Consider the following 13,440-nt stretch of genomic DNA (forward strand, 5'->3'; position numbering starts at 1 on the left):
CCCTACAATAAGGGTGCTTAAGTGAGAATTCCAAACTTCTTATAAGTTACCTACATTTTAAAAAATACAGAACAAAAAAGCGCCCAACAACAAAAAAACCCATGATGTGTAGTTCTGAGGCAGTACTTCATGCTGGAGATCTATGATGTCCGTGCAGGTAATACAGAGCTTAAATGAAAGTTGCAAGGATCTTAGCCAAATGTCGTAATAGTTTAGACATTGTTTACACTGTCTGTTGCAGAAGAGGTCCTGAATTCCCTGGTTCTTTTTAATGACTTGTTCTGCAGAATGAGATCATTTTGTCTTCCAGGAGACTCCTCTTTGGTCCTGGGAGAATAGAAAGCTTCACTGGCAGTGTCAGTGTTTCCATATTGCTCCATCAGTGAGTGGTGGTGGTTGAGTTGCCTGCTGGGAAGTTTCTGATTACACTGATAAGAAAAAACAGATGGCTGTTCTGTTTGAATATGTGGTAAAGCACAGAAATTGTAACTGTTGGAAAATGAATAGTGTTTTCCTTCTAAATTTTTGGCTAACCGTAGTGATTTCCAGTGTATTGTTGTGCTCATTTTGGTGGTAAGCCTGCATTCCCTGCGTTCTAATCTTACTTCGTTAGGTTGTCAAGGTGTCAGGCGACTGTTTGCTTATCCTTTTAGCTGATTCAGACATTCAGGTCTGGTAAAGCTTTGGAATTGTCTCTAGCCTGCAGATCTCATGTAAAAATGGTCACACTTCTTTCTAAATTGTGGTATAATCTTATTTTTGTCTTAACAAAGCCTGTAACACATTATCTGGTGAAATGGTGTTCGCTTCCTTATGAAGACAGTACTTGGGAGCTCAAGCAAGACATCGACCAAGCTAAGATTGAAGAATTTGAGAAACTGATGTCTAGGGAGCCAGAAATGGAGCGTGTGGTAAGAATTGGCTCTGTATAGAGGATTTTATTTGAAAATAGTAAAGTAATGCGGTCTTTCAGAAACCACTAATGGGATTTGCTGTATTTGAAACAGGAGCGACCTCCTGCCGATGAGTGGAAGAAATCGGAGAGTTCCAGGGAGTATAAAAACAATAACAAACTCAGGGAATACCAGTTGGAGGGAGTAAACTGGCTTCTTTTCAATTGGTACAACACGTACGTAAAATGTTGCTTTCTGCTGAATCCTGCTTTGGAAAAGCTTTTATAGCTTATTTGAAACAATAACCTTTTAAATTCATTTTCTAAAGTGATGTTTTAGAATTATTTTAATGTCTCAATTTTTGCTGCAGGAGTCATATAGGAACTAGTTTTGGGTGGATAACATAATGTTACATAAACTCGAATATTTCAGATAGATTCCTGTGGCAAATGCTTTTGCCTATATATGTGTTCATACAGAACCCTGCTGCCCCTTCCTTCCCCATGTGAACTTGAGAGGTACATAAAATGGATATATCCATGCTTATTGCATCACAAATCTCAACATTTATTTAAAATGCAAAGGGATTATGTCTTTTCAGTGTAAGCTTGCCATTCTAGAAATTTCTGGTTTATTCAGTTTAGCTCCTTACTGATTTTCTATGTTTTAAGTTAGGACTACATCATTGAGGTTGTTTTTATTATTGTTTTCAGACGAAACTGCATTTTAGCAGATGAAATGGGGTTGGGAAAGACTATCCAGTCCATTACGTTTCTCTATGAGATATATTTGAAAGGAATCCATGGTCCTTTCTTGGTTATTGCACCATTGTCCACAATTCCCAACTGGGAAAGGGAGTTTCGCACCTGGACGGAGTTGAATGTGGTTGTGTATCATGGGAGTCAAGCAAGCCGGCGGACCATCCAGTTGTATGAAATGTATTTCAAAGATCCACAGGTAAAAATTATTCATTATTTTTATTTTTCTCTTTTCTGTATATGCTTTACTGTTGTTGATTAGTCTTAGCATCAGTTAGATTTTTAGTACTGCTGTAGTAGGTTTTAGCTAGTAGGGAAGGGCATAGGTGTTAGTAAAGAGAGTGCTTTTTAATAGCAGCCAAGAGATCATCTGGAGATAGAGGGGGGACCAGGAGTTACTGAGATGGTGCAACTCTTGTTTAGGGGTTCATTGTTTCATGCAAGTTTTTCATTATTTTCCATTCCTGGTGAGAGCTGGCAGAAAAGACTCTTAATGGAGGAATTACTTTAGTTGGAACTAAGCTTAAAAATCAATCTTTGCCTACCATTCCAGGAAGAGACCAGCTTTCAGAAATTAAAACACGTCAATGCTTCTTTATCAAATTTTGTAAGTCAGATGTATTTTGAATCTGTGTTAGTGTGCTCAGGTTAAATAGCTCTTATGAGAGAAGGAAAGCATGTACAGAAAAGACTGGGTATAGAAGCAGAAAATTATTTGGAAAACTGAAGCTATAAAGAGCAACGTGTATCTGCGCTTAAATTCATGGCTTTGCCCAAAGTAAACAGGATTGGGGGAAGATAATGTGCATACACTGAATGTTGTTGCAAACCAACATAATTCTCCTCACTTGAGAGAAAAGAAAGAGTGGAACTTGAGACTGATTTGATATATTGTGGAGTGTTATTTCTACTGAGCTTAAAGAAGTGGTAGAGGTGAATTAATATATTCAGATTTTCTGTAAAGCATTTGATTTTGTGCCACTGAATATTTTGATTAATAAACTAGAATGATATAAAATCAATGTGGCACACATTAAGTGGATTTAAAACTGGCTAACTGATATTTTTTGATGTAATTGTAAATGATAAATGATTTGCATTTCCAGCGTAGTTCTTCAGGGGTTGGTTCATGTCCATGAGCTATATAACACTTCTATCAGTGACCTGAAAGAAAACATAAAATCATTACTGAAGAAGTTTTCGAATGACACAAAGATGAGGAGAGTGGTAAATAATTAAGACAGTTCACGGATACAGAGTAAGCTGTATTACTTAATAAATTGGATCCAAGCTAACAATACTCAGAATAGCTAAGTGTAGGGTTATCTGTGGACAAGGAATGGAGATGAATCGTCCTTCCAGCGAAGCTATGAGAGCGGTCACGAGGTAAAAATATGCTTTTACGGGTAAAGAACTGAGGAAAAACTGTTTTCAAGGTGATGACTGTGGTGCAAATAGACAGATATAGATATTTTCTATCAAATTCAGAAATTTGGGTTTATACAAATTCTTGTCTCCTCTGAAGTGTTTCCTGTGTTAAAAATCATGTTTGTTTGTTTGTTATTTAAGTGGTGCTTGTTCTCGGCGTGGTCTTCCGCTTAGGATACATTAGTGACGTAGCATGAAACCTGAAGGAATGTTGTCAGAAAAATTTCACTTACTGGCCAGATTTGTGCTGTTATTTTGGCAGTATCATGTCATTGATCTAAAGGCAACTGAAAGGATTTAAAGCAAGATGCTGCAGAAAGTTTTGTTCCCCCTGTTGCCATATTCTTAACTTGCTTCTTGGAATGACTGTGGCAGTCATTTGACCCCATAGCGAGTAATGACAAAGCACTCCTGGCACAGAAATATTCATAATTTTCTGCTAGCTTTGCTCACTGAACTGGCTTAAGAGGTGGGTCAGACGAGGCCATGGTTGGGGATAAAGGAGAAATGGAGTGAACTTGTCCTTTTGGTGCCGGCTAGCTTAGACATGTCATGATAACCACCTCCTGTCTTCCACTTTTGAGATTGTGTCAGCTGTGAAGCGCATGATAGAAACCGAATTATGGGGGGAAAAAAATTTCTTCCATGTTTGGACAAAAATAATCCCCATGTAGTGTTCAGTCTGGCATCCTCTAAAGTACCACTGGTGGGTGTACAGTGGAGGACAAGAAGGGAGAGAAAGAAGACAGGCTTTGGCAGTATTATTCTAGTCCCTTTCCTGAACACATCAGCACAGACATCAGCATCTTTGGCTTTTCAGGTCTTAACATGGAAAGAGGCCTCTCAGAAAGGCAGCTGAACATTGAGAAAGTGTGGATGGTTTTGATGGGCAATAATGAGAGACAGCATGCATAAGGAGCAGCTACCCCATCTGCGGTAGTGAGATTTTCAGAGTCAACACTAGTAACCAGTCAGGTTGTTGTGAAAAGCTAGAGAGCAGTCGATAATAAGAAACATTTCAGCACTGAGGACACCACGCTACTGGAGACATTCCCCTAAAATCCCTTCCTAGCTGTGAGGGCCTGTTCTGATGTTCTTGAGTAGTATAACTGAAAGGTCCTTCTGGGGGCCTTCCCTGGTTGGAATAGCAAAGAAGCCAGTTGCTTTTCTGTCATATTCTACCTTTGAGAAAGAGTTCTGTTGTCAGATCAGGAAAACTATATATGCCAAATAAAATTAATGATGGAGCCCCGCAAAAGCGTTGACTTGTTTGCAGGGGAAATTTCCTTTCCAGTGTAAAGAGAAACCGTCTGGCTCACATGTAGAAATGGAGTACCTTGTCCTTGATTGATTTTAACTCAAAATAATGCTGTTGGTGTTCGGGACTTTTTTGGGCTTACCTGGTTCGTTCCTTCTGGGTTCAGTGGCTGTTGGCTTAAGAGTATATTTTCTGCTTGCATGGCTTTCTTCCTTGCTGAGAAGCTACTGAGCTATGAACATTTTACCAGCATAGGATCGCCTCAGATTTCTGCAAAGAATGGTTAGCGTGCAGAGGTTTAAGGCACTATTTCACCAGTAGGGACTCTGTCTTTCACTGAAGATGACATGGAATTACATTTTACGAAGTGGCTGCAATTTGGTTTTCCAGATGCCTTCTGGCTATAATTAGTTAACATGCACGTTTCTTGCATCTGTTCTCTTGTTCTTCAAAGTGGAGTCTGAGGCTGGTGGGAAAAGACCATAATAATCATTCACAGTTCCCATGGGTGGCGTGTGCATCTTTTTAGAAGTACACTTCTTATACACATCCAATTGATCTTCACTTTATATCTGCTAAGAGGTAATACCCACAAACATAACCCAACTCTGATATTTGTATCTAGTTGTTGTGCCTTGTGGCTACCTCTGTTGCTTGAGATACTTACAGAAGAATTTCCCAAACAGAACAGGAAACTTACCTGATCGATTTCCTCAAATGGAAGAACTTCTTTGAGTTTGAAATTCCTGTGGTTCAACATCAGAGATCTTAATTTGGATGCCACACTGAAACAGGATAAATTGATTCCTAGTTGCCTAAGAATTCACCTGTGACAGTGCTATAGGTCACTTTCTTGATAGTTTCTACATTTCAGTTTCTCTAATGTTGCATTACTAGCATTGCTTAGAATTCTTTCCCATACTTCTCCAAGAGTTGGAGGCCTAAAACTGTTGAAGAATAGCATCAGGTCATTCTAAAGGTCTGGAGAGCTCTTGGAACTTTGATTTACTCCTGTGTTCGTTCTTCAGTACAGCATTTGACTGTCTTTCAAATAATAGGAGCTCTTATGGCAAGACCACTATGCATATTTTAATGTGAGAATTAGACAGCTCAAAATGTCTAAGCAATTAGACATTACAGTTTTTGCTTCACCTGGATGTGCCACTTTATGTAGTGATCGTTTCTGAAGAGCACTGCTTGCTGTACAGTCGTGAGGTTACTCGTGGAAGTGTTTTCCATCCCTTACAAAGACCCTCCTGGACTGCATTCTTGTATTTTCACAGCTACATCTGGCCCATGAGAAGGTAACAGCATTTTGGTTTGCTGGCTTTTTAAGTTGCCCACTTAGTGTATCTTCATCTGCTGTTTGTTAGGTAGCATCTCTCTTTCTTCCTAAGAAGATACATGTTTCTGGACTGTGCCGTGAGAAAGCACTGCTGAGCAGGTTGTTACTCCTGTGCAATACTCTCGATGTGCACAGGCAGATTGGATGCTGAGCTCAGGATATCAGCTTTCCATCATTTTATTGAGTCAGGAGCCAGTTCTGATCCCTGCGGTTTGGAGAGGATTGTATGCAGGTCACTTACAAAAGGATTCAGACTTGCACGTGTTTGAAGGAAGGAACGGTCACCGTACTGTAAAATACTTGTTTGGTTTGAAATGTTTTGCATATACAACCCATGACATGGTCCTGCAGTGAAAATGTAGAATGGCTTTGAACTTGGGTGAGACCTGTCCTTGGAGAGACTCTTTTTGTGCAGACTCAGTGACACTGGAGAGACCAAGTTACATTTTCCTTTGAAATTGGGAGAAATTTCTTCCCACACATTGGGAAGAAATACAGCATAATGTCAGCAAGCTGTTCATTTCATGATCTTGAGTGAAGTTTATTCAGGGTTCTTTTTTAAACAGGGACTTAGTATCAACCCTGAAAATAAGACCCTCAGCTAACAAAATAAAGAGTGAATATGGTGCCAGACATCAAGTAAATTGTTCAATTGAACTTTCTTTAACACAAATTTACAAAAATATCAAGGAAGTGTAAGCAGAGGTGTACATTTTCCATTTCAGAGTTCAGAGATTTGCTCCTTTTTAAAGCTGTTTACTAGAGTTGTGGGTATCTTGGATACTCAATGTCCACCAGCTGTTTATTGAGAGCAAAATATTCTAATAGTTGTAAGAATGAAGCTTTAATGTCCTTCTGGCCTATTTGGATTATTGGGAAGGACCATCACGTACTTTTGATTTAAAAGAAAAAAGGAAATTCTTGATGGTCTGAAAACCTTATTTGAATATTGCAGCAATACATTAATGCGTCAAAGCGTTAGTATAAAACATGTTGCATAACATCTTTGTAATGAATGTGCAGTGATTCTGTGGGCCTTTCTGCAGGATTAAAAGCATAGCTAGCGTGAAGCCAGTAGTAGACTTACACATTTGTGTTCCCTCATTGAGTAAGCAATAATAACTTAATTTACGTGAGGTATCTTACCCATTGTACTGTTCTGTGTGTTTAAAGAATGAATTTTGAAGATGAAACAAACGTACTTCCTTTCTTTGCCATGAAGTTTGTTTGCTGTTCTTTTTAGGGTCGTGTGATAAAGGGGTCCTACAAGTTTCATGCCATTATCACAACGTTTGAAATGATCTTGACTGACTGCCCAGAACTACGTAACATTCCATGGCGTTGCGTGGTCATTGATGAGGCCCACAGGCTGAAAAACAGGAACTGTAAGCTTTTGGAGGGACTCAAGATGATGGATCTGGTCAGTGTGAACATCTCTTATATTTGCATCTTCCATATTTGTATTACTCCTGATTTATGGTTTAATCAAAAACTAAAGTCATCAAGTGCTAAGAAGAATGAGGGAATGCAGCTGAGAAAGTCTCTAAAATACCTGGAAGCATATGCATACCTTCAGTTTTGGAGCACCGATGTTTCATAAGTCTCTTCATTGATTTAGACCTAGAACTATGTGGATTCTGTTAGGAGAATCAAGATAAATATGATATTTCCTTTCTCTCTTTCCATGTGATTTTCTTCATAGTGACTTCTTCACATAGACATTTGTTTAAAGGTATAACATGGTCAGGTGGCCAGATACAGGTGTGGGACTTAAACTGTTCTGCCTTTATGTCAGCTCTAATGGTAATTTTTTGTGTGGCCATAAGGATGTTCTTTCAGACTGACTAAGGAAAGGAAAAGTGAGTTGGTTTCTGATCCTTACATAAATATGTATTATGTTACGTGCATGAAGTGTGTGTATTAAGCACACAGAGAAAAATAATGGTTTTTAAAGGTGTTTACCATTTAAATGGCAATTTTAATTTTTTTTTTTTTTTTGGTCAGAATATTCTTTGAAAATGGGAGAGGAATGCAGTTATGGGAAGTTAACACCTGGAACTCAAAACCTCTGATTTCTGATAAGAATAAAGAGGCACAAACATTAGCTTATGCAAGCACTGGTGACCTGTAGGTCACTTTTAGGTTCTTTTTCCGTGTTCCTTAAACAATACTTTTCATGAAGGAGTGTTAAGGCTTAATGAATGAAGGTTTGTGAAAATGCTGTATATGATTTGTTTTCCTTACTATGGTCGCACTAGAGGAAAGCTAAGCTTATAGATGGAGATAAGGGACTCCCCCCTTCAGTTCTTGTTCTGCTGCTAAATTCATGTTTGACCTCAGGCTAGTTGCTTAACCTCTGTGGGCTCCTCCTCTAAAGCAATATGCAACCTTTGCTCTTGTCTCTGCCAGTCTCATGCTCTGTTGTGTGGGGAAGCAGGACTCTGCTTCAGGTTTCCCGTGTTGGAAACTTACCCCTGTCCTGAAGAGATCTGTTGGAGGTGTGGTAAATCGATGGAGTTATACTGGAAGTGATGGGATAAGTTCAGCTGTTATTTTGCCGTTTAAAGTGTGTTGTATTTGTGGAAGGGCTGGGACATTGTGGATCAGTAACATCTCTTCTTTATCCGGAGGACTCTTGCAGGTGCTTAAGCAGTGAAGTATTTTTCTGGGCTATGGCTGAAGGAAGGCCAGAATGCCAGTTAGAAATGTCTTGGAAAGAGCTCTATGGGAATAGTTGGGGGAGGAGAGAGGAAGCAAAGATGAGAGATGCTTATAGGAAAAAAGAGAGAACTTGTGTATTTCTGCATTGAAAATGAATTTAGATGGATTCCTAGGCAACTGTTTCCTAATCTTTCAGGAACATAAAGTGCTGCTTACCGGAACCCCTTTGCAAAACACAGTAGAAGAGCTATTTAGCTTGCTTCACTTCTTGGAACCAGGTCGCTTCCCATCAGAAACCACATTCATGCAAGAATTTGGTGATCTGAAAACTGAAGAACAGGTAAACTCATGCACGCTTACTTTTTTGTTTAGATATTGTGAATTTATCCATTTCATTATACCTGAACTTCATTGCTCATTTTTACAAATAATACCTGTTTACTTTTTGAAAGACTGCTGTAGTTTTATCCCTGGGGTTTTGTTTTGTTTCCATTTTGTCAAGTTTTTTTGCTTTTGATCAAAAGCCTTTTGCCTTATCCCTGTTTTTATATTTGTCCGTTGGTCATGCGGAAACAGGGAAAGCTTTCCCTCATCAAAGTGTGGTTTTGAAAAATGGGGATGGTGTGTCTTGTAACAGTTGCTGGATGAAAATATTTCACTCTAAGGGAATGAACTTGTCAGTTGATGTTCTTCCTTAAGCATCAGTATCAGAGTGGGGGACTGTCCTCTGTAACTTCTGTGGAGTTAACATCAGAGGGTTTTAGCAATGACTTCTGTGCAAACAGGAATATATTTGAAACCTGGTTTAGCAAGAGGTGACCAAATGGAGGGAGATGCTTTTTACTGTCTCAGAAGCAGCTTTCTCAAGGTATCCAGTAAAAGAAATGCATAAATCAATGCACAATTGAAGACCCTCAGTGCAGCATGTTTTAGATCTAAAATGTAAAAGCTTCTGATGATCCTATTTAACACTGAAATTTCTTCTTGTATATATGAAAATGTTTTAAAAAGTCAATAGGTAACAGTCAAATCACCTTAACATGAGGAGTTAAATGAAGCATGGCACCTTAATTTGTCCCTTTGCACCGTATGATAATCAAACCGCATGATTGGATGTATTTTTGTATGCAACTATGTTGCTTTTGTCTGAAAATCCAGTTTCTGGTGTTTCTAACTTTTGAGTGCTTGAATTTGTTGACTGTCTTTGAGAGCAATTTTTCCATAGGTAATAGTCTAATTATAAAACAGCTCTACCCCCAGCCCGTTACCTCCTGGAAAAATCGTAGCATGTCCTGGGGGAATAATAGGATATGTTTCCACAGATTGTGCAGGCAGTTGCATGCCAATCAGAATGGACTCTGACCTGATTGGAAGTGAGCCAGTTCTGATCCAGAAGCCGTGTCGTCCTGTTAGTATCGTGTTTGAGCTGGAGTTAATATATCCGAACCCTCAACAGAGCTTTTGTCTGGCCAGCTCAAAATGTCAGCAGAGCTGGACTGGAAAATTTTGAAGCCATACATGTAAATATTACTAAAATAATGCCATCAGCATTGGAGCAGAATTGGAGCCTGGATTGCTTGGGCCAACAAGTTTTGGAAGGAGTGCCTTCTCTGCTGACACATCGTTAGATGTTTTGGAATTTGATTTATCTTTCAAGTGATGGAAGATGTGTTAATGACTTCGGTTTTCTCAATTCCTTGAAATCCTATTCCGTGTGGGTTTTATTTTTTTAATTGTTCATCCCTCTATACTAATTTATCTTTTTTTTTTTTCCCCTGGAGTTTCTTTATTGCTAAGGGAATGATGTGCATTCAAGAGAAAATGTCTTTTTCATGTTTCTGGTGTACAGTTCTGTATCAGGAGATGATGACCAATTTCAGGGTGAATTATCAGCTCCTCAACACTGAGGTGATTTGTACTTTGAGAGACAGACAACCTAAACCAACCTAAATGCCAGTCTCTTTCCATATGCAGTCTGTTTGAGCTTTTTGTTTAAGGGACTTTACAGAAATTTGGCAAAACTTAGACAATTTTTTTGAGGAAAATGGATGTTTCTTCCCCTCTCCCCCATTTAGGATGTGTCTTAAAGGATAGGCTGCAAAACCTGGAGACACTAAAAATTATCAGTGTATTAAAATTTACAGAAATAAAATGTTTTAATTTTGAGACGGGGCCCAAGTAATTTTCTACTTAAGTGGATGTCAGAACTAGGGAAATAAGAATATAATTAGAAGCAGATATATAAAGAGAGAAAAACAGCATTAAACACCGTGTTTAGTGATCAGAAGTTAACTGCAAAACTTGATCTTGCAGTGGGATTTGCATACATACCTGTGCTTACTTGGGGTTAGCTCTGCACAACTGGTGTGCAGTACTGTCTGCGTCTAGGAGGATAGTTCCGGCATCTGTTTAATAACATTCACTACACAGAAGGGTTCCACGCTAGAAATTGAGTTTAGAAGTGTGTATGTCACTGAGCTAACAAGGAGAACTCGGTCTCTAGGTCACTGAGGAAAGATTTCCTTTACAAATATCCTGCTTGGGATCTGAGGTAGGAAACAAAGGATTTTAGAATTAAGAAAATTGAAAAAATAAATATTTGAAGCCTTGCAGTTTTAATTCTGTTATTTATTAAATATATATTTCCTAGGTGCAAAAACTCCAAGCCATTTTGAAGCCGATGATGCTGAGACGTCTCAAGGAGGATGTAGAAAAGAATCTGGCCCCCAAAGAGGAAACTATCATTGAAGTTGAGCTGACAAATATTCAGAAGAAATACTATCGTGCTATTCTTGAAAAGAATTTCACATTTCTTTCCAAGGGTGGAGGTCAGGCAAATGTACCTAATCTTTTAAACACTATGATGGAACTAAGAAAATGCTGCAATCATCCATACCTTATTAATGGTAGGCCTCATATTTTTCTCCTCATTCAAAAAATGGTTGTGTAAGGAAGTTCAGTAAGTTAAAAATTCTATTCTGGTGTGTCTTTTTATTTATTCATTTATTTTAAGTAGAAAAGTGAGATAACCTTTTAGGTTCTCTTGGGTATGGATATCTGCTAGCCAGGACAGCATTGCTTTTGAGGACATCTGTGCTGCTTGTTTCCAAGGCTTCATAGCCCTGACAGACTTAGTTTTCTTTTCTGGTACTTCTGACAAACAAGACTTCAGTTATCATTCAGGTTGCTGGATGCTGGCATGAATATGACTTTTTTTTTCTTCAGAGGTACAGTGAAGTGCTACTTTTCTTGCCGTAGAATGTTGTGAGATAATAACTTAAAACTTGTGAGTAAAAGTTGTGGGGTAGGAAATGATGATCAGGCCTGCATTAATGGCCACATGTTGTCAGTTCATTTTCCTAATTAATTAGTCAGAAAAAGGTTTGTATGTCATCTTAGACTTTAGTGACAAATCCATTTTTTCAGTGTGATGCTATTGGTTTTGGATAAGGATCGTCTATGGTAAGTACTGTAGAATCATAGAGTATCTCGAGTTGGAAGGAACCCATGAAGATTATCGAGTCCAAATCCCTGCTCCTCACAGGATTACCTAAAACTCAATCATACGACAAGAGGGTCACTGAGATGCTCCTTAAACTTGCTCTCTGAAGTGTGCTGAACCTTGTATGTGTTGGTCAAATCAAATCTTCCCTTTGAGGATGTAACGCAAGCCTCCATACAGGGCCGCGTTCTACTCGTTCCTTGTTTCCCAGCTCCTCTTCCTTACTGTACAGGATCTATGCTAGGGTTGGTTTCATGCTAGTTATAAGCATCACGATGAAAGACTCTCTTGTTGAAGATCCATATGTGATGTCAGTTTGTTTATTGTATGACTTCCATATTGGAGTGCTAATTTTTTTTCTTTTTTTTTAAATGGGGGGAAAATGCTTAAACTGATTCACAAAATGACATCTAATTATATTTCATGCGTAAGTAATTATTCCAAAGACATGATATAAGGTTACTCCAAAGTACTTCAACCCAGCCATGTTGGTGGGATGCCCAGTTTCTAAGCTCCGATGAGCATACAATAAAGTAGCTTCGTGGTTCTGGTGTAGGGTTTTTTTTGTTTGTTGGTTCTTCGTTTTAAGTTAACCCTTAACTATTACATAAATTACCAGAAAATAGCATAGGATGTTCAGGTTATGAGCTGCTGAACTTGATGCATTTTACATTTCTTGGTTTTCAGCTAGCTTAAACCTTGCCATTATTTTCCTTATTTCATGTTTGTTAAAAGAAATAAACTGAATATTTTGCTGCTACTTTTGTTTTGTCAGATAGAGTTCATGAGTAGTGCTTGCAGTGTTGCCTACAGCAGTGATTTTTTTCTTCACAAGGGTTGTATCATTGAGTGTCTGTTAGAGATGCTGAAGTCCAGGTGGCTCTATAGAAAATGTCAAGTATTTTTTGATGACTGTATCTTAACCCTAATGAAGGGAGGTGGGTTTGTTTCTTGAACACTTGTGCCTTTATAACACTTCTGTGACTTTTGAGCATTTGGACTTGCTTGGTATCATGCGGCAACATGTTGGGTTGGTCAAGGGTGGGTCAAGCCTTCAGATTTGAGGGAAAAATAAATAAATCCTTAGTATTATTAGTGTGAAGATGGAACTAAACAAATACATCCCTTGTAGTTCTAGGACAGAAAATACTCTTACATCCTGTAGTTGCCTGAGCCTGAGGTCTTATTTTGTTGATCAATAAGTAACTTCTTTGTACTTAGAGTGATGGCCCAGGTTCATTGTAGCTCTACCAAGAGGCCTTGCGGTGCTAGTGTGTAGTGTTGTATAGTGTTCTCCTGATAATGATTTGTTGCAGTAGCAAGTTCTTGAGACTTAACTGTGTTCATAAAGGTGTCTCTGGATCCTTCTCATTTTCTTCCAAGTTTACAGGCTTGGTGAGCAAGCAGTACTGTGTGTGTACTTGAATATTCAAGCAGAACACTGAATGTTTTGTTTTGCATAAAAGTTGCAAGCAAGTCTTCTAAATAATCTTCAGTTAAGAGCCCTAGAAGGTTATATGATGGAAGAAGTATGGTAGGAGTTGAATGTGGAGTGGGTTTTTTGTTTGTTTCTTGATTGGTAAGATGTGTTCCAT

The 13,440-nt window shown here is 38.6% G+C and overlaps 1 protein-coding gene across 1 annotated transcript in view; it reads left to right on the forward strand.

Annotated features, from left to right (window-relative positions):
* The window catches only part of CHD7 (chromodomain helicase DNA binding protein 7), a gene marked incomplete at its 5' end in the record, with an annotated part of 48,945 nt that overhangs the window by 12,837 nt on the left and 22,668 nt on the right, over nt 1-13,440 (forward strand). The window contains 6 exons of the mRNA XM_010080669.1: nt 774-911; nt 1,008-1,129; nt 1,607-1,850; nt 6,926-7,102; nt 8,540-8,683; nt 10,994-11,249. Of these exons, the coding sequence (XP_010078971.1) occupies nt 774-911; nt 1,008-1,129; nt 1,607-1,850; nt 6,926-7,102; nt 8,540-8,683; nt 10,994-11,249 (1,081 nt within the window). The remainder of the gene's footprint in view (nt 1-773; nt 912-1,007; nt 1,130-1,606; nt 1,851-6,925; nt 7,103-8,539; nt 8,684-10,993; nt 11,250-13,440) is intronic.

This window comes from Pterocles gutturalis, unplaced genomic scaffold (assembly GCF_000699245.1).
Source record: "Pterocles gutturalis isolate BGI_N339 unplaced genomic scaffold, ASM69924v1 scaffold15806, whole genome shotgun sequence".
Taxonomy (NCBI): Eukaryota; Metazoa; Chordata; class Aves; order Pterocliformes; family Pteroclidae; genus Pterocles; species Pterocles gutturalis.